Raw genomic sequence first — 21753 nt, 5'->3', positions numbered from 1 at the left:
TTTTTTTTTTTTTAATGAAGAAAGCATTATGTGTTCAAAGTAGATGTTATAGAAAAGAGCAGGTGAGGATAGTTGTTAAGGTTGGGACCATTTTAGTTTTAGAAGTTTGTGGTCCATAAACTTGGAAAATGATACCTATTTTAATTCAAAATGTGGTTATTTTGAATTTTTTATGTCTTTTCAAAAATAGGTGAGTAGCCAAGACTCCTTTGTCAGTAGGAACATTTGTTTGCATTAAATATCCCATTGTTCACTGGGAGTCTGTTCTGTTCATTGAAACCCCCTCTACACACAGCAGTCACACACAGATGAATAAGACCATTTAAAAAAAAGTTGTTTTTTTGAAATCCACCCAAAAAACTGCAATACATTTTTACCTTTTGTTTTTCTAATTTTTTAGACTGCTGTAAGAATTTAGCCCCTACTACTTCCAAAACTACCAGCCCTCCCCAGGTTGATAAACCTTTGTTGCTTCTTAACAAATTGCAAGACTCACTAACCTTGTACTGTCTTAAAATAAATGTGCTGTGAATGCCAGAAGTGGATTTTATGATCCTTGCTCTTACGCTGGTAAACTTTGCTAGGCAGGCAATTGTTTCCCTCCATTTTATAAGAAATGAGATTTTTCTACCCTCTTATGAGAACTTCTCTTGGAGGACTGAACCAGGAAGAGTGTTTAGTATGTTATCCACAAAAAAAGAAAACAAAAAAACATCTAAAAAAAAAACCTTTCCCGGAGCAAAGGCTATGGTTTCTTTTAAAAAAAAAAAAAAAAAAAAAAAAGCTATTCTAATGACAATGCAGAAAGGATTACCTTCTCAGAAGCTTCTCAGCCAAAACCAGCCTTGAAAACAGAGTGGCTTAAGAGACAGCATGGCTGCCTGGGTTGTCTGTGAGCACTGTTCCAGAACAAGCTGGGCTCAGGTAATGGCTTTCTATTGTTTGGAAAAGAAAGGGCAGAAAAAGTACCTAGTCTTTTCCAAGTTTCTATTCTGTAAACTGAAAATAGAAATTTTCCTTGTGAGCATAGTTTAAATGTGAGGACGTCTCAATATAAAATGAGTCGGAAAATATTTTAAGGTGAAAGATCACAATAATATTTGGCCTGAATCCTCATAACTGGTATTTTAGGCATCATTTAATATATTTTTAAACCTTCAAGTGACTTCCTCAATAAAGTTACTTTTGTATGCCAAATGTCATTTTGTTTAGTGTAAAAAAAAAAGCTGGTGTCTTATCTTATACCACCTAGTTTTTGATACATTCCCGAATCCAGGGAATTAATAAAAGGAAATCATGAGATGTGCTGATACTGGAATAAAGCTAAAGACCTCATTTGGGCTTCAGGACATAGTGGCTAATGACGCCACCTCAGACACTTACTAACTCCCTCAGCTGTTGTAGCTCTTCAGAGACACAGGGAGTCAAATGAAACTGGCTTATTTTTTTCTTTATTTTTCACAGTTAGAACTCTCAGAGAAATATAACTTAAATTTTATTAGGTTTTGGACATTTTCCAGCAGAATATTTTGGAATCAAGAATGACGTAAATGTTTTCTGGTGTTATCCCCAAAACTCTAGGTTTTGCAATTCACTTCACAAAATTCAGTCTGTGCATGTGTGCACATGTGTACACACGTGCATCATACCTGCAGGCCAAACTCAGAAGGAAAGAAGCACCGCTCATCTGCGTGTTTGGGGGTCTGGAGCGTTTGATTTATTGGAGGCTGACTCCCTGTTCCCATTCTCCTTAGGAATGCCACATCCATTAATTTACTTGCCCTTCATATCCTTTCCCCTCCCCAACCCTAGCCCCCTGTGGAGTGGTAATTGCAGCCAATTGAGGGGCTCCATTTCCTGCTCAGCCCTCTTGCTGCCCGGCCTCCCTCCCTGTGTAGGTCAGGGTGTTTGCATACCTGTTCTGGCTCTCACCCTTCCTTTACGTGTGGTGTTCACTAGAATTGTCCCCTTGTGGGATGCCCCTTACCTTTTCCTAATCACTTATGTGACTCAAATAGAATTATTCAGTAGCTCCTCTAAAGGAGTACCTTTCACACTTGATTAAAAGCCCAAAGAGGCTTCAGTGAATTTTTTTTCTCCTGCTTGAGCAGCATCTGCCAATTTCCCTGATTTTCCTGCTAATTATCTTCGTATTAGCCAGAATTCATTTACTATGTTATGGTTCGAATGAGACTGAGCCCTGGCTGAGGAAATAGTGGATATGGAGTGAAAGGTTTCTATGATTTGCTTGACTAGGTATGTGTGCTCCATCTACGTTCCTATTAGAAATGAGCTTTTGTTTTTAGAACAAGGGAAATACGAGTCGAAGCCACTGGTTCTCTTCCTGTTTCTGCCAGGGTGCCATACGTAAGACAGGGCCTGTCGCATTCTCTCTAGTACTGCCACTTGCCTTTCACTCAAATTAAAAGAGGTCAAGAGCCTGACCTTCAGGGCGAGCCAGCAGGTTCATATTCTGGCTCTGTCACTGGATAACTGAGTGTCTTTGGGTAAGGTTTTATTTTAACTTTTTAAATAGTTTCCTCACCTATAAAATGAAGGTAATATGTATCCAATAGGATTGCTGTTAATCATGGTAATATGTGAAAAGGGCATCTGGAATATAATAAGTACTCAATAACTTGTAGTGGTTTTTATTATTAGGACTATTACTGATAAAATTAGAATTGTTTTTGCACTTTACAGAGTATTGGTAGACTCACATTTTTGAACTCCATTTGTATCAACAGGGAAAAGTAACGTAGTATACAAATCTCCATTACTCAGTGTTTCAAGATAACCCAATTCAGCAGTATTCCTAGCATCAGTTTGCTTTCCTTGGGCATTCCACTCAGATTTAATAATCATACTGATCTCAAGAACTGCACAAAGATGAACACACATATCAGCTCACATTCACAGTCAGCTTATATGTATAGAAAGAGTTTATTACATCTTAGAGTATGGTATAATATATTATATTGTAGGTAGATGAAAATAGATCCCTTAGACCAACTCATTTTGAGGGAGATTTCTCCAAAATCTAAAAGGTAACATGTAAAATCTAAATATGACAATTTTGCAAGTGTCTACCAATGTGGGGTAGGTAGGTTAGCCAGTGATTTGGATTTGGGGCTCAGTTATTTTTGATGAGACCATTATTGAACCTTTTAAAATATTGTTGAATTCCCAGTTATTATTTCCTAGACAAATGTATCAGAAATTGAAGGTAGAAAGAGTTTTAACTAACAAAATACAAAATCTAATTTGTGAGAACATAAAAATTCTAATAATTTATGAGATGACATTAAATCAGTCAGGCCCATTGGTTTCATAAAATTTTAAGTCTGGCTCTAGATGTCCTAATTTCTAAACCAGGTTTTTTCTTTATAAAAAAGAACATAAAAAGTATTTAATATATGGAAGAAGTTGTGTGCATGAGCATAATTGTTTTGCCCAAGTTTCTACAGATGGGGTTGGTTGTGTCTGGTAATTAGATACAATTACATGTTAGATAAAGTTTCAGTAATATGTACCAAAAAATATAAAGTACAAGAATAAAATTCCATTTTCTTTTGTTCCAGGTTCTCTGGGAGATGCTAACAAGGGAGGTCCCCTTTAAAGGTTTGGAAGGATTACAAGTAGCTTGGCTTGTAGTGGAAAAAAACGAGGTAAGACTACGTTTCTCCATTCAGGTACATAGATCAGAAAACAGTATTGGGGTTTTGCAAAAGACTTTTTCATCTTCTTCAAATTGAAAGTAAGTTCACGCTTATGGAAAGATTAGCAGTAGGAGCTAACACAAAGGGTCAAAGTGATGTTATTCCTCATGAATGGACCCTTTACATCTAATTGTTGCAGCTTCACGTCGTGATGCTGTAGATCAAAAATTGTACAAGTACTGTACTAGTTTCTCAGTCTCAATTGTAAAACCTAGGGGTTTGTTCTTAGTGATGAAAGAAGCCATTGCGTCCAAGGTAGGGGAACAGTTTAACTCCATCTCCTGCGTTTAGGACATCTTTTTTACTGGCCGGGAGTTGATATATCTGTAAGAGACCTTCAGCTACTTCAACTTACCTCTCCCAGCAGGAGTCACTATAGTACAAGAAACTGTCGCTTAGATGAGAATTTCAAAAATAAAAGAAGAAAAAATAGTTTCAAAAAAGGGAAAAATTACAGTTTTGCCACCTACGTTGAACACTACATTGAAGATGAGCTCCTCACTGGAATTGGCGAGGCAGTGGCATAACTGCTCGCTTCTTCATGCAGAGCCTTTCCATTTCAAAAGAACTTCAGTGGCGTAAACACCGTTTGTGCTGTGTCCCCAGCCTCGCTTCTCTTCTTCCCACAAATTGAGGCTTTCAGTTAGTTGGACCTATGAGCCTACATCAGAGAACATGGTACATTCATATCAAAGAGAGCAACTACATTTTGAAAGGTTTAAAATTGTGACTGAAACGCACAGCCATGGAAATTCTCAGCATAAGGATGAAGCTTCCAATATCAAGGTATTATGAGAACTTAGATCATGTAATGGAAGCAAGCAGTTGTCTTTGCAATTCAAAACTACTTTATTTCATAAAACTTCTTCATTTCCAAATCTTATCTGTGCTCTCCACAAAGGGTAAGACTGCAACCTTAAAATAAAATAATTTGCAAAAGGTGAATATATAAAATATTCCCTTTTAATGCTCTAAAAGAGTTAGATTGATCTGCTTCTCAGGTGAGTGCAGGAACAAACTAGATTAATCAAAAAGCTGCTATTGACTAGGAGAAACCAAGTTTCCATCTTTTAGATCACATAATCCAAAGTTACCATATAATTTTTCCTCCTGATTCATTGGGAGTGGATGAAATGTTGATGATAGCTGAAACTGATGGGAAAGAGCTGCCAATTTAAGAAATGAAAAGGAGTTATATGCAAGAATGTGCCTTACTCATTGTTTCACAGGAGCTGTTCTGTTTTAATTAAAAGTGATAGTAATTACTCATGTGCTATTAAATAAGATCTTACACACAGGTAACTGATATTGTCATGATATGAGGACACACTTGTTTCTGTTCTGTTTCTTTTGCCAGTGAGATGATTAGAGATCTGGTTCTGGGTTTACAAATGAAAGCAAAGCAAATTACTGACCTTGTGTAGACTCTGGAACCAAAACATCCAGTGTAATCTTTTTCCCTCTGCACTATTCCAAGATAAACTAGGAGAAAGGTTTTTTTTTTGATTTTTGTTTTTTTTTTTAAAGCTAACTGGACCCTCCAAATATGTATAAGACAGAATCATTGTTTTTAAATAATAATTTATCTAAAGTGTGGCAGAATAGATATAAATTTTAAAGCACTCTTTAAAACATTGGAGTATCTGTGAAGGATTTTTAAAGCTGAAGAAAAAAATGAATTTAGAAGCTGCCTGGATAGTTGACTTTAGGATTGGAATCACCCATGAATAACCTTCAGAACCTCTTCAACACTGTACATGCAGAAGCAATCTTTTTTCTCCCCGGAGATCCCAGAAAGTAGACTTTACTATTTTATTCATGGTATGTTCTGATGATCAGCTAATAACTGATGAAGACTACTCAAATACTTCCCACACTGTATTCATTAAATATTATGGTAAGTTGAAAAAAGCCTACATGGTGAAATACATTTTCTCAACTTTTTAATGAATTTCAGTAAAATTGGGTATTACAAGGATATTTATCTGCTATTCTCATTCTGTACAATATTGATTTGTCAAAAATATAGAAATTAAGTTTCAATGTAATTTTCAATATCATCATTCAAGAAGGTATCTTCATTTCACCTCACAAATGGAGGTAGCCATTTCCAAAATAAATTCTGTTGACATAGCATTAAGATCATTCACAAGGATTTATTTCATTTCATAACAAAATTGAGGCTTTGACTTAAAGAAATATAATGTACAAAATCCCTTCAACTTCTAATTCTTTGACTTTATTTTTACTATTGAATATTTTGGGTTATGGGTTGAAAAGAGAAAGTTGTATTTTTAACAGGCCTCATTTAAATAAAGAATGACATGTTCAAGTGTTCAGGAAGACATTTTAAGTGTTATCTAGTCATCTATAATACCTATATCCAAGTATTAGAGTTGTCTTCTTTTAACTTTTTATTTTGAAATAATTATAGATTCACATGAGTTTGCAAAAATATTACAAAGAATCAAAAAATTAGCTGGGTGTGGTTGTGCATACCTGTAGTCCCACCTACTGGGGAGACTGAGGTAGGAGGATCCCTTGAGTCCAGGAGGTCAAGGCTGCCACCATTATCACACCACTGCACTCCAGCCTGAGTGACAGAGTGACACCCTGACTCAAAAAAGTTTTTTTTATTTTTAGTAGAAACAGGGTTTCACCATATTGGCCAGGCTGGTCTTGAACTCCTGACCTCAAGTGATCCACCTGCCTCGGCCTCCCAAAGTGCTGGGATTTATAGGCATGAGCCATCGCGCCTAGCCAAAAAAGTTTTTTAAATTAACAAAAACTAAAGAAATTTGTGTACTCTTCACCCAGCTTCTCTCACTGGTGAAATCTTACATGTCTGTAGTATACTGTCAAGACCAGGGAATTGAGATTGGTGCATTACTCTTACCCAGACAATAGACCTTACTCATTTTCACCATTTAAGATTACTTTTTGCATCTATAGAAAAATAATACTTTCTAAAATTATATCTGAAGATCTTTGCTTCTAATCCCTTAATAATAAAATGAGATGTTTAAGCAATCATTTTTCTAATATTAAATCCTATTAAAACTAGATTCATAAAGCACTGCTAAACTTTACAGAGTAAACAATGAACCTTTATAGAAGGCATGAAATTAAGAGGGCATTACTCATACATTTTTTAAATTGAACAGATAGGTATATTTGCTTTTGTCATTTCCATGGAACTCAATCAGTGATCATTCAGAATGTTCTGGTAGCATAATTTCTATTTTATAAATACTTAAATTCTTACATGTAAGGTGTTCTAACTAACAAAACTATTTGACTAACATAGAAATCTTAATAAAATCCACTGTTCTTGACTATACTTTAGAAAAGATAAAACTTGACTTAAAAAAATTTTACATCTTATGTAGAAAATGGTACACAAATGAATATGGTCCTTAAAAAATGTCATGCCTAGTTTAGTGATTGGGAAATATTTTAATTTGAAACTTTTATTTAAAAATATTGAAGTTTTAAGTAGTATTGCAAACCTGGTGCTAAGATCTGGTTATTTCAGAATGTGTTCATGTATTAGGAATGCCCACAGTTATGTAATCAGGACTTAAATACTTGGAATTCTATTTTGAAGTACTTTTTAATGCACCAAAATAATCCATTGCATAAAGTGTCTGAGTCTAGATTTAACTGATATTTGACCATGTCAGATTATTTAAAATAATTGTGTCTCCTTGTGTAATGACTTCGATGTGGTATCTACACAGTTTTTCAGTAAGAAAAGATCACAGAAATGATCATCCTCCGTATTCAGCCAGCTCACATTCAGTTCTCAGGAAAATGCTGAGACAAAGTTGTATTGAAAAATGTTACCATTGACGAAAACTCATTATTTTTAGTTACAGAGTACCTTCAAGTGCATAATTGGAATTATAGTCTATTTTTATTAGTTCCCACCTCCCAACCATTTTATATTTTAAAAAGTAAACACCTGAATTTTTTTTTTACCTTCATCAAAAGGTCTGCAGTTTACATTACAGTAAAATAATAGTACAGTTTAATACATCTTGTTCTATTCTGTGAAATCACAAGACTAGAAGTTTAAAAGTGCTTAGCACGGCCTTTAGTTTGGAGAGAGTTGTTTTGTTTTTCAACTTTGCTTTGCTTTGATTTTAGGATTATCTGTAATTCAAAATACAGTTTGTCAGTTTTCTTGTCAAGGCAACTATGTTTCTAGTTTCTCATAGCTTCCCCCAAATCCAGCTAAATTCAGTTTCAAGTTTTTTATTTGCAAAACTTCTTTGGCAAGAATAAGTCTTAACACTTTTAGTACAGCAGTTCTCAACTCCATCACACCCAATGCTCATTTTGTACTATGTTAACAATCCCTTACACTCCCTTGAGGTGAAATTCAAAGGTAACACAACTACCTACACACATCATATTGTAAGTTAACATAATGCTCTAACTGTAATATAAAAGAGAAATAAATGAAAGATGTTTTCCAGTGTACAAATGCTCAAGCATGACCACACCAGAGGAGATGATGGAATGGTTTTAGGGGATAAATAGAACTCAGCAGCTACAAATGCATCCGGATGGAGTTGGATTGTATTAACGACTCCAGTGCTGGGAGTAGCACTGTTGTTGTTGATATTTGTCAGAAATCTTGATAAAGTTATGAATCATGCAAGAATCAATAAGCCTTTGATTTATTTCATTTGGTAGATGCATTCTGCAAAGTTCAGTGTATCTTAAAACTGTTCAAAAAAATACTTTGTGTTTATTTGTAAGTTAGAGTTAGATTCCAGGCCCAGAAAATTATAAACCTCATTGTTTGCTTGTTTTACTTACATGAATGTAAATGGGGCATTTGAAATTTTGAAATTTTGTGGGATACAAGGGAGTTCTTGGTTATGCAGGATTTTATGGTATATTGAATTGTCTAGCATTCCTGACCTGTTATACTTAGAAGTCGGTTGCAACCCACCAGTCTCTAAAACAAACACAAATGCTTCTGTGGAATAGAGGCACCACGAGTTTTGTGAGAAGCACCACTGTAGGATGTTAGAACAGGACCATCCTCACGTTATAATTTTTGTCGTATCAGGTCCTTAAAGTATATGGGTTTGACCAAAACAAAGCCATAATCAGTCACACATTCAGAATGTCTTATTTACCACTGAGAAATGAACAGTTTTTTAAATTATCTCTGTGATCTGTGCTCAGATGTTTTCAGAGTTGTATACCTGCTGCCAAAGCTAAACTGGTTTCTAGTTACCTGGCCTATTTACATATATCGTAAGTTGCCTATAAAAGCACAGTGATGTGTGGTTTTATATTTAGTATTTAAGTTCCGACTTGCCCCCTCCTACTATAGTTCTGTTTAGATATTTTATGTTTTGTTGCATTAGTTGTACTGTACCTGACTTCTCCGTTCACTACAGTTCCCTTTCAAGAAAAAGTATGAGTCTTTAGAGATTACAAATCTAAACATAAATTGTCACCTGTCACATATTACTCAATGGAAGCTTTAAACTTCATGCCTTGATTATGTTCTTAAATTAACTATATTATGACCCTTCAAATAGTGTTTGCTGACATGAATGAATAAATCCCTGTGCTTTATTTTGTTTTCTTTCCCTGTCTCTATTGTAGAGATTAACCATTCCAAGCAGTTGCCCCAGAAGTTTTGCTGAACTGTTACATCAGTGTTGGGAAGCTGATGCCAAGGTATACATATGTATTTTTGTTACTGTTTAGAATTCTGAAATTTCTCTTGCTTGGCTTTCAGTTTTTAAAACTTAGGGTAATAAAATTCATTAGAAAGCAAAGCTGGATTGATGCCCCTGTGAGCCCCAGATTGACTGTTAAGGTTTTCTGTTGACATCTGCTTAATCTTGATCTCTAGAGACTCATTATTAACTCATTCTTATAGCACGCTTTGACATTCTGGATTCAGTAAAAATAATTTCATTATTTTGTTTTTAATTTTTAGTAATAACTATTGCACCTGTATGCTATTGAGATGGCTAAGACACAGTATTTATAATATGCCAGGCATAGTTTCAAACACTTTATGTATGTTAACTCATTTATTCCTCAGAATGTCTCTATGAAATAGATGCCTCAATTATCCTCATTTAACAGATGAAGAACCAAGACATACAGAGGTTACATCATGAGCTCAAGGCCACACAGCTAGTAGGTAGTAGGGCTGGACATGAACTAGGTCTGGCACAGTCCCTGCTCTTAATCAGTGCACTGTTTTGCTTTTCTAGCCAAAGAGCAGACAAAAGTAGCACTTCTAGAGCATCTTGATATGTACTCCCTGTCTAGCATCAGTGATGTGGTTGAGCTCCACAGTAGAGTTGGAGAAATTCCAAGGCTTAGGCTTTCATGTGCGTATCACATTTGAGCATGAATGGCCCATATCCTTTCCCTGCAAAGATCGTTTTAAAAGACTCTCACATACATATGGAAATATTTACAGATGAAATGATAGGCTAGTCTTGGATTTGCTTCAAAATAAAGGGAAGGGAAATGGATGATGGTGTAGATTAAACAGGTAAACAGGATTGGCCATGATAATTTTTGAAGCTGAGTGATAATATATAGAGGTTCATGATATTGTTATCTCTACTTTTGTGTATTTTGGAATTTTCCATAATGAGTTAAAAATAAAAAAATATTCTCACAGATGAAACATTAGAATAAGAAAGCAGTTACACTCAAAGGAACAAAAATTTTATGGTTTAAATTTGTCCAGTTTTTTGTGGAAATAGAAGTATTACTACTGATCTTTTAAACAGAGACTATAAAGAAAGACTAAAGAATCACATTTATTACTGAATTTAAACCCTGTTCCAATCTGACCCCCAAGAAGAATGGCCATAAAATATTGTCTGTTCTTCTACAATATGTTTCTTTAGTGGGAATAACTCAGAAGCAGTTGGTGACAGTGGAGACTGGGGACTATGTTAGTATAACACAGAATTCATGTTGATTGTTCATAATGTTTCCCAACACATTGTTCCGCACTGAGCACAAAGTGTAATAATGCAGCCAACAAGGCAGCAAGACACCAGTGCTATGAAACCTATTCACTCCACATGGTCCTTCTTGACTTGGCTTAGCTTAACTTGGAAGAATTTGTTCCTAGTTCTCCCAGCAACAAACTGTGCTGTGTACATGTTGCAAAATCTTTGCTTTCAGTCCTATTCTTTAGACTTCCCTTACCCTTTTTTTAAGTGGAGTCCTAGATATTCCTAGTATTATTTTTACTAAAGAATCGTGTTTTTAAACTGTGTTAGTATTTTATTTAGGATTGTTGTTCTTTTGTTAGTATTTGATGACACAGTTGCATGGTTTTAAATGGTCTGCCCTACTCCCATTTAGGCCCTATAATTTTTAGTACATGATTTTGCGGAATAGGGATTTTTAAGCATTAAGAGAAATGCCTATACTTTGCAACTAATTCAGTAGAAACTATAAGCAGGTATTTTCAAGCTTGCTTTAAAACATTTATTTTATACTGTTAAAATGGTATCATACTACCCCTTCCCTGTCCTTCTTACTAGTTATATCCCCGTTGTGATGTGTAAGTCATTTTGGACATATGTTTCCTCTGTGATACATAAATAGAAATTTTGCCTGAAATTATTTGCATTGAATTTGATTATTGCTACTAGATCTCTATAATTGTGATTATATTTCAGTATGCAAAGCAAGTTTTGAATTTCTTAATTGGGCGCTCAATACCACATTAATTAAAATTCTAAGAATGTACGTTTATGGTACCATAAGCGCCTTACACAACAAGAACATTAGGCCCAGTGTTGAAACCATGCAGGTATGTCTTTAACATGTAGTAAGCTAACCCTTCTTTAGGACCAAAGAAGTCTTGCGTTCCAGCCACATGAAGTATAAAGGAAGTTTAAGATTGATTTTTATTTTCTAAATCCGTGATATTTTATTCTGATTAAACAATGACATATCCCCTGTATTTGATTTGGTTAAATACCTGGCCACAGCCCACATTTCCAACTCTCTCACTGCTGATCTCCTCTAGACACACTTACATACTTTCATTCCCAAACCTGTTCTCTTCGTTCTTTTCTTTCTCCTCTGAATATTTCATCATCAAGTCTTCCTTGATTATTCTATTTATCCCACCTCAGGCTTAGCACTTCTTTTCCTAAACCACAGTCTGGGCCTTACCTGGTACAGCTGTATTTTTGAAGACATAGTTTCTTCCTAGATGTACTGAAGCTTTATAAAGGTGTAGAGGTAAATTGTTACATGTGTTTCCCTATTGCACATTACATCAGTTTGGAAAGTAGATGCCCAATTTGTTGTTGCCTGAAGTAGCCAGACCACAGTACATTTCCTGAGAGGTACATGCATTTTCTGGCTAGAAATATGTAGCAGTTCAACCAGAAGTTAGTGCCAGTCCTATGCACATATGTAGAGCAATAATTAATTAAAGTACTTTCTTTTTTTTAAGTCCTTAGATTTTTAGAGTATTGACATCTAGATTAAAATATTCAGGCCACCTATAGAAATGGTGTTCTTTTGCAATGAGGGTCGGGGCAGAGGTGGTGATGTATGCAAGAGGAAGCTGATATTACATAAATGTCAAGTCCTTCTAGTGGCTTACAACAGGTGCTCAAAATATTTTATTGAAGAGAAGGAGAACAGGTGCTCAAAATATTTTATTGAAGAGAAGGAGAAAGAAAGGAAAGGTGGGTATTGGTTCAGGTCCTAAAATGACCTTTCTAAATAGGGAAAAAAATAAGTTAGCCTGGTGCAGTGGCTCACGTCTGTAATTCTAGCACTTTGGGAGGCCGAGGCAGGCGGATTGCCAGAGCTCAGGGGTTCGACACCAGCCGGGCAACACAGTGAAACCCGTCTCTACTAAAATACAAAAAATTACCTGGGCGTGGTGGCACGCACCTGTAATCCCAGCTACTTGGGAGGCTGAGACAGGAGAATCACTTGAATCCAGGAGCCGGAGGTTGCACTGAGCCAAGATCGCACCACTGCACTCCTGCCTGGGTGCCAGAGCAAGACTCCATCTCCAAAAATAATAATAATAATAAGTTGAAGTCATAAATTCAATAGGAAGTAGTATCTTACCCTTACGTGATAAAAGATGTTGAAGAGTTTAGGAACAGAGCCCTTGGTTCTGTAACTTCCTGTGTGATGCTGGGCACTTCCTACTCTTCTGAGACTTGTTCTTACCTGTAAAATGAAGGTAACAAATAGAGAAATAATGTATGTAGATGCTTCATAAATGGTCCCAGTTTTTATTTTAATTTTTTTGAATAAGCAAAATAATGACTAAAAGGAACGTAATCCCCTTCAGAGGAATTTATATGAGATCCTAGACCAAATATGTATTCTGTAACCAGAATATTCATAGAATAGTATTACCACAAAAAATCTATATTGTTATCACCTCTTAAATGTTCACTTTGATAACCTCTATCCAAGAGTAGATTCTGACTATAAAATTAAATTTTTTCTAGGGATGCTGGTCATCCAGTTACAGAAGAGTTTCACCTTATTTAAAAAAAAAAAAAAATGATTAAATGTAGGGAAATTATTCTTTAAAAATTCATTAGTTCCTCCTGCTGCTTTTCCTTGCAAAATGAAAATCCTTTATTATATAATTAGCTCTTATGCAAGTGATTAAAACATTTTTCTGGCCAGGCACAATGGCTCATGCCTGTAATCCCATCACTTTAGGAGGCTGAGGCAGGAAGATCACTTGGGACAAGGAGTTTGAGACCAGTTTGGGCAAGATGGCGAGACCCCTCTGAACAAAAAACTAAAAAATTAGCCAGCCATGGTGGCAAACACCTTTAGTCTCTGCTACTTGGGAGGCTGAGGCAGGAGGATTGGTTGAGCCCTGGTGGTTGAGGCTGCAGTGACCTATGATCACGCCACTGCATTCCAGCCTGGGCAACAGAGCAAGGCTGTCTTTAAAAAAAAAAAAAAAAAAAAAAAAGGCCGGGTGTGGTGGCTCACGCCTGTAATCCCAGCACTTTGGGAGGCCGAGGCGGGCAGATCACGAGGTCAGGAGATCAAGACCATCCTGGCTAACACGGTGAAACCCCATCTCTACTAAAAATACAAAAAAAAAAAAAATTGGCTGGGCATGGTGGTTGGTGGTCGCCTGTAGTCCCAGCTACTCGGGAGGCTGAGGCAGGAGAATGGCTTGAACCCAGGAGGCAGGGCTTGCAGTGAGCCAAGATCACGCCACTGCACTCCAGCCTGGGCCACAGAGTGAGACTCTGTCTCAAAAAAACAAACAAACAAACAAAAAAATCATTTTAAAACCTGACACGTGCTGGGAGAAATTAAGAGGAGGACAAAGTTAAAGAAGATAAATAGAACACTTTTCAAGCTTCCTACTTAAGGCATTTTCCTCTTTGCTTATTAGAAGGCTTAATATATATCAGTAACATTTATCTATGTATGCCCTTTTCAAGGAAAGACACAGGCACACACATGCACACAAGTGCCCTTGAAAGAGAATAATAATGGCAGAACTCAATATATGTCCTAGGTTTTTATATTTCTGAGAACTGAAAAAATTGCTTTTCTTAGTAATGTAGGAAGCACTTAAAACCTGAGAGCAAGCCACCTCAACATTGTTTCTTCTTGTGTTTGTGCTCTTAAATTAAAATGCATGTTTTAATTGCTGCAACTATAATTTGTTCAGTAATGGTGTAATTATGAGGCATGATGAAGAGAGAATGTGCATCATCCTTTTTATTATCTTTCTCTATTTTTGTTTTAACCTTTTGTCTCAACCTTGGCTAGAGTCTAAAGAGATAGACTAGAATAGTTATAGTTACTGCTAGCTGAAGAAACACACTTAATTCTCATTTCTAGTGAACAGTACCTTATAGTGTCTTAGCACTAAAGCCAATTATAACAGAAAATAAATATTGAGAACAGTGAAGTTATGATGGCTTTAAAATTGGGGTTTTTTCTTTTTTTTTTTTTTTTTTAACTTTACTTTTAGGGTCAGGGGCACATGGCCAGGTTTGTTATGCAGGTAAATTGTGTGTCACGGAGGTTTGGTGTACAGATTATTTCCTCACCCAGGTGATCAGCATAGTACCTGAATTTTTTTTTCTGACAAACCAATTTGGAAAATTTTATTAGTTCCAGTAGATTGATAGATAGATTTCCCCCCAACACTTTATGGTAAAAATTTTCAAACAAAGAAAAGTGGAAAGAATTTTACAGTGAACACTAATATACCCACCACACACAGTCTACCATTAACTTTTTACCAGCTTTGTCACGTAGGTTTTTAAAGGACTTCACTGTTCCCTTTTAGGAGTTCTTAATCATAACTAAAAGAGAGAATTAGTGTTCTCTATTCCTGGAAAAAAACATGAATTATCCCAACCTTAGGCCACATGATAGAAAAACAACATCTGAATCTCTTCATGTGAATAGTTCACTGAGAATAAAGAATACAGTTCCCTAAACCTGAGTGATCTGATGAGTGTAAAATAACTACATCAGGACATTGCATCATGTTTTATTTTGTTATGGTGGGTTGAGTTTATTACTATGCTTGTAGTATCTATGTTTTCTCTTAAATATCTCCTCTCTTAAGTCCCAACGAATGATTACTTATTTTCTCTTCTTCAGAAACGGCCATCATTCAAGCAAATCATTTCAATCCTGGAGTCCATGTCAAATGACACAAGCCTTCCTGACAAGTGTAACTCATTCCTGCACAACAAGGCGGAGTGGAGGTGGGTAGCCCCGACACCAGGCCACAGCGTCTGGCTTTGAAAGACCATCACTCGTCTCAATGAAGAAGAGAACCAGAGATCTGAATGACAGTCCTGATTTCTGAGCATAGCTTAGGAGAAAAATTAAAAAGGTTTTTTTATGATTTTGGAAATCTTATAAGTCCTGAATTTCGTAAGTAAGCAAGAAATAGTGTTTCTCCAAGCTTGTTGCCTTCTGTAAGTATTTGAAAAGAATATTGAGGCCGGGCACAGTGGCTCACGCCTGTAATCCCAGCTCTTTGGGAGGCCGAGGTGGGTAGATCTCCTGAGGTTAGGAGTTCGAGACCACCCTGACCAACATGGGGAAACCCCATCTCTACTAAAAATACAAAAAATTAGCCGGGTGTGGTGGCACATGTCTGTAATCCCAGCTACTCGGGAGGCCGAGGCAGGAGAATCACTCAAACCTGGAGGCAGAGGTTGCAGTGAGCTGAGATCTCGCCATTGCGCTCCACCCTGAGCAACAAGAGTGAAACTCGATCTCAAAAAAAAAAAAAAAAAAATTGAAATCATATCTTCTGAGACAAAAGATGGTTACCAGACATTTCTCTGTGTTTATGCTTTGTTAGGAAGCTTTGTTCTCTGTTCCGTAAGAAACAGGAATACTGTTTACCTTGAAATTTGCAGAGCACTGTGTCTGCTAGTGGAGGGGGACAGGGAGACTATAAAAAATACTCTTAAAAGAAAACTTTGGATGTCATAAATCCTTTTAAAGCTTGTTGAATAAACTTAGTAATGAGAAAATTGTATTGTATGAGTGGAAGAGTAAACCCAGGATGAAACATTTGAGCCAGGTCACATGATGCATGAATATAAATAGCATGTTTGGAAGCTGACATTATTCCCCCCCTGACTCAGCAGAGATTTAGGTAACTTCATCTCTGCTCCTGATAGCCGTGGGCAGTAACATGACGCCTTACGCCATCTGCTGATGCCAAATGAATACTGCATGCACTTTGAAAATTACTGCGTTGTTTACTCCTGTTGCTAGATACTTCTTTGGGCTTTCTGTTTGTTGTTTTACAATAACCTTCCTTGTTTTTATTCCTTTGAAATATCTATCTAGGGCTAGTGAGGTAAATGAATTTTTATTTAGGGATACAAAAATTATACAGTGAGCTCAAGTCTAGGTATAACAGACTTTTTTTCTGGGCTGAGATAATTAACAAAACAAAACATGTAAGTAATACTTGTTTTTTGCAGTAAGAGATGAGTATACATGTCATCAGATCACTCTCCTCTCCTTTAAAATCCATATATGAGTTCCCATTGCTCTTAAGACAAAGATCAGAATACTTGGCACTGTGGCTCACGCCTGTAATCCCAGCACTTTGGGAGACCAAGGCGGGTGGATCACTTGAGCCCAAAAGTTCAAGACCAGCCTGGGTGACAGAGCGAGACTCGGTCTCAAAAAAAAAAAAAAAAAGGACCAGAATACTTACCAAGACTCACAAGACCCTCAGTACTCTGGCCTCACCAGCGTCAGCTTAAGAAGATCATTCTCCCCTTAATTTCTGGCTTTCAGTCCCTCAACAGATGCATATTTCTCCCCATTCAGGGTCTTTAGAAGCACAGTTTCCTCTCTTTAAAACTTATCCCATTTCAGCTGTGAACGACGCCTGCCGTCACACCCCACCTTAACTCCTGTTCATCATTCACATAGCAGTTGAATAATACATCTGCAGGGAAAGGCTTCCTGACCCCAGGCCAGATCAGGTTCCACTTTATGTGCTCTGACAGCATCTCCTTCATAGGCTTTACCGCTATTGGAATTAAGAAGTAATTTGGCAGTTAGTTGTTTAATGTGTGTCTCACGGGCTGAAATGTGAGAGAGGCAGACAATCACGTTTGCTCATCACTCACAGCATCAAAATGTGCCTTGAACACAGCATTTGCTTAGTAAATATTTGGGGAAGCAAGAGAGAAAATTACCATGGTGGTAATAATATAAAAAGAGATTTTGATATTATACAAGAGAATATAAATATGTAAATTAATTTGTTTGCCATGACAAAAGTACTTCTTATATTCATTCATTCATTCATTCATTCATTCATTATCCGTTCATTGAAATTCTGCTGGTGTGAGAACAACTGGTACCATTCTGGTACTGGGCTGTAGCAATGAGCACAAGAGTCCCAGGGCACATGGAGCTCTCCAGCCCAAGTGTCCAATGTTAAACTATTAAATACATTCAAAACGATCTCATTTCTATTTTGACAAGTATCATGACAGAGAAATATACTAGAGAGCAGATAACCATGAAATCTGATCTAGTCCAAGGACATGGTAAAAGGATTCTGGAGAAAATGCTATTTGATCTATTATCGAAGGGATTAGTAAGATTTTAATACCAAGATAGGGAGTCTTTTAAAGTATGTCAACAAGGCCAGGCGTGGTGGCTCACACCTGTAATCCCAACACTTTGAGAGGCCGAGGTGAAAAATTGCTTGAGCCCAGAAGTTCGAGACTAGCCTGGGCAACATAGAGAGACCTCATCTCTACTCACAATAAAAAAAATTAGCTGGGCATTGTTACTCTAACCTGTGGTCCCAACTACTCGGAAGGCTGAGGTGACAGGATCACTTGAGCTGGGGAGGTCGAGGCTGCATTGAGCTGAGATCAGGCCACTACACTCCAGCCTGGGCTACAGAGTGAGATCCTATTCAAAAAGAAAAAAGAAAAGAAAAGAAATGAGAAAGCTGTGCAAAAATGTAGGGACACTTATTCAGCAAAGCATCATTGAGAAGAGTAAACCAGAAATGGTATAAAGTACAATAAACAGAGAATAAAAATAAATTTAAAATGATTATATCTCCATACACAGAATAATAAGGTCATTCCTAAAATCACAGGTCTGATAAATGATTTCAAAGTAGAGCCTACAGTCTAGTTTGTTTAGAATGATTCTATTTTTTATAAAATATATTATTGTGTATATGTACACAGAGAAAAGTATCAAAAAATCAGTGTTGTCAGTGGGTGATGGAATTATAGAGAGTGTTTTTTATTTGTATATCATTATTTCCTACTTCTTCCACATTAAACATGGACTAGTTGCATGATAAATTCAATTTTTAAAATGCTTGAAGGTGAAAGTGAGGGAAATGAAATTGATGATTGACAATGGGGGAAAAAGGAGGTAAAATACAGTGACGTATTTTAGTAAAAGGAATACAGTTGCCTAGGGGGCCTCCTCATCTTTCAGGAACTGTTAATCCTGTTCTGAGAGCTGGAGAGAGAATATATATCCTGACCTGAACCAGTAAACCACAGTTTGAGAAGCAGCAGAGCTGTTTTCACTGAAGTAGGCAATTGGTTAAAAACAGAGAGGACTATAATAGTAATTTTAATAATAATAAACACAGTTGTCACTTATTAGGTTTTTACCAGATGCTTGTACTTCATTTAGATTTTCTTTTTTAATCCCCATAGCAACCCTAAATTATATCACAGATGCAAAGGTAAATTGAGTAACTTGCTCAAAATCATATAGTACTGAGAACAGAACCCAGTACAGAATACAGTAACAGAACCTGGGTGGTCTGGTAACACAGCCTGCCCTTGCACCCATGCTATACAGTGCGGTTACTAGACTTGTGGCCATTGTCATGCTGTCTTCTCATTAGTATGCAATATTCACTTGAATGAATTCCTTTTTAGCTTAAGAGAAATATTACAGGGCATGATCATTTTAGGTTATTAAGGTGTCTAACTCAATATGTAAATTCCTGAAAAGAATTATGTGTTTTTATCAGATAATCTCAACATTTCAAAAGACAACACATTCGAACTACTCCCTCTTTCCCCCCAACTTTTATCTAGTGTCTGAAACCACATGACTAGTGTCCAAAGAGTGTTTTAGTAAATTAGAGTCACAGTGATCACAGTGAAGCCTGATTCCAATCCTGCTGTGGTGTTTCTGGCAAATGATTATTTTCTGGTAGAGCTTCCGCTACACATAGACCAGATGCAACTTGTATTTTTAGAAAACTGAATGGTTATTCTGAAAACTCTTTTTAAAACTACATTATTAAAAACCACATAAACTGTGTTCTTTCCTTTGACCTAATAAATGATAGGAACAAAATCTAGTGTCAGACTTTTCCTTATTCATCAGACCTTCAGCTTGTTTCTCCTCCCATTGACTTACTAGCAATAATGGCAATAAGCATTAAGAACAGAAAATGTGTCATCCTGTTGGTCCTGTTTTGGATTTTCATTAACCATGTAATTGTCTGTAGATCTGTGGCAACCTGCACTGAACGAGGCATGCAGGGTTGTGATGAGCGTTCAGATCTGTGTCTCTTGGCAAAACACTTGGTTGGTTGTGTTTCCCGTGGTGACCAAAGTACTCTCACCATGACATGCCTTCTTAAAAACAAAGTCCAGAGATCAAAACAATTTGTGCAATGTTAGCACAAATCATGTAATATATAACACTACATTTAATAAACAGATTATACATTTATCATGTAATATATACGCTATATCACTCTTTTTACAAATTGACCTTTTATTTCAAAGTAAGTTTCTGTCTGATGAAAGAAGATAATTACAGTTCATTGCCTGTTTTTGGCATATGGAAAATTGATACTACTTGACATTGACCTTGATTGGATTTGGCTTACGAGTAGACCATAATTTTCATCAACTAAGACATTTAAACTATATTTTTAGAACAAGAAGGTTATATAAATATATCAACAAATGCATTTGATGCAAAACAATGCACCAGAAAAACCAAGGGAGCAGCTGTTTTTATGTCGTCCCCGGGTTGGGGTCACGTCTCTAATGGCATATAACCTCCCACACGATTTCAGACTCGGCAGTGTCGGGAATGCTGTTGGAAAGCTGGGCCTGAGGAGACAGATTGAGGACAGAGATTTACTCGGTGTTAGTTTCTGTGTCACAGCCTCCCGTACGTTTAACTCTTGATCCGTTTTCCAGAAGTGCTCACAATCGCAGTAGGCTCCCAGAACTGGAACTTGAGATGCATCTTTGGCTTAAATTACAAGTGAAATAGAATGTAGTGGCCATTTACCCTGGTCTAAAAGAACAGCAGTGAGATTAGTCTCACTGGCAGGGGCGTGGGGACTGGGTTGGCAGAAGCGCCGTGTAGACCCCGGCCCAGGCCTCTGCCATCGCACACTGAGCCCGACCAGCTCCCACCACCGCCTTGCCGCCTACTGACTGCTTCACCGACTGAAGATGGCTGAGTCTTTTCTTTTTTTGTGACAAAAATTTACCCTAAGGTTTTTCACACTGATTTTTTCCCCTCAGTCTCCCATTGAAAAATAAAAACTTTGTTTACGTGCATAGTCATAATATTTTTATCCGAAATATCAGGGATAAAATTTGGATTTTATGGTACAGTCATAATTCTGAAAGATGGCTGATTCACTGTCTTCTTTAGGGACTGTAATATGACTTACAGCCTTTTATGATTTTTCAAATGGCACCAGTAAAAGGGATGGGTGTTGATATTTGTGGGCGGCGCAGCAGAGGCTTCTTACACCTGATTGCTGCCTCCCTTGCTCTGAGGTGCATTTCAGACAAGTAGGGAAGTAAAGTGTTGAGCCAAATCCAGACCCACCTCCATACCTGTTCAGAGTTGGATTTTGCCAGTGAATGTCCAGAACTTTTTGTTTTCATTCATTTGGTTAGTATCTGTAAGAGCATTGGAATGTTCCAATAAGAGTAAGCTGTTTACTTACTGTTATTCTCCCTAGAAAGAAAAAGGCAGACTTTAGTTACATATATTCATTAACTTAGATGTGGGGGCTTCTACCTTCCATAGTCAACATCTCAATCATGATTATGCCGTCGCAACACAGGACTGCCTCAGCGGCACCTGGAAGCAGCAGCTGGCAGCATCCAGCAGCTATTCTGCAATAGTCACCCAGTTCCCATCTTCTTCTGCATCCTTCTCTCCAGTGCCTTCTCTAGCCTTGACTTCCCTCTCCCTCTCCCTCATTCTCTCAGTATTGTTGCTTACTTACAGGCTTTTCAGAAACTCAAGGGAAAGAACTTCCAGTTCTGAAAACATAAATTTAGACTTAAACATTGCGACAGCCCTAAAGGAGAAAACCGTTTGTGCTGAGCCATGGTACCAGTTCCACTTTCTGTGAAGGACAAATTTCTGTAACATGGCATATGGTTCCAAGTGGTGAGGTTGGTTGGCCTATAGACACTAAGGGAGATAACTTCCTTTAAAAATTATTAGAATTAGGCCGGGC

The 21753-nt window shown here is 37.0% G+C and overlaps 1 protein-coding gene across 4 annotated transcripts in view; it reads left to right on the top strand.

Annotated features, from left to right (window-relative positions):
• MAP3K20 (mitogen-activated protein kinase kinase kinase 20) overlaps positions 1 to 21753 on the top strand; it is a 193374-nt gene that overhangs the window by 120290 nt on the left and 51331 nt on the right. For all 4 annotated transcript variants that reach the window (XM_017856968.1, XM_017856969.1, XM_017856970.1 and 1 more), the window contains 3 exons: positions 3582 to 3668; positions 9351 to 9425; positions 15369 to 15475. In XM_017856968.1, the coding sequence (XP_017712457.1) occupies positions 3582 to 3668; positions 9351 to 9425; positions 15369 to 15475 (269 nt within the window). The remainder of the gene's footprint in view (positions 1 to 3581; positions 3669 to 9350; positions 9426 to 15368; positions 15476 to 21753) is intronic.

The sequence above is a fragment of the Rhinopithecus bieti genome, unplaced genomic scaffold (assembly GCF_001698545.2).
Source record: "Rhinopithecus bieti isolate Rb0 unplaced genomic scaffold, ASM169854v2 scaffold_43749, whole genome shotgun sequence".
Taxonomy (NCBI): Eukaryota; Metazoa; Chordata; class Mammalia; order Primates; family Cercopithecidae; genus Rhinopithecus; species Rhinopithecus bieti.
The sequence above is the reverse complement of the archived record's forward strand: the minus strand, read 5'-3'. Positions and strand labels throughout refer to the sequence as shown.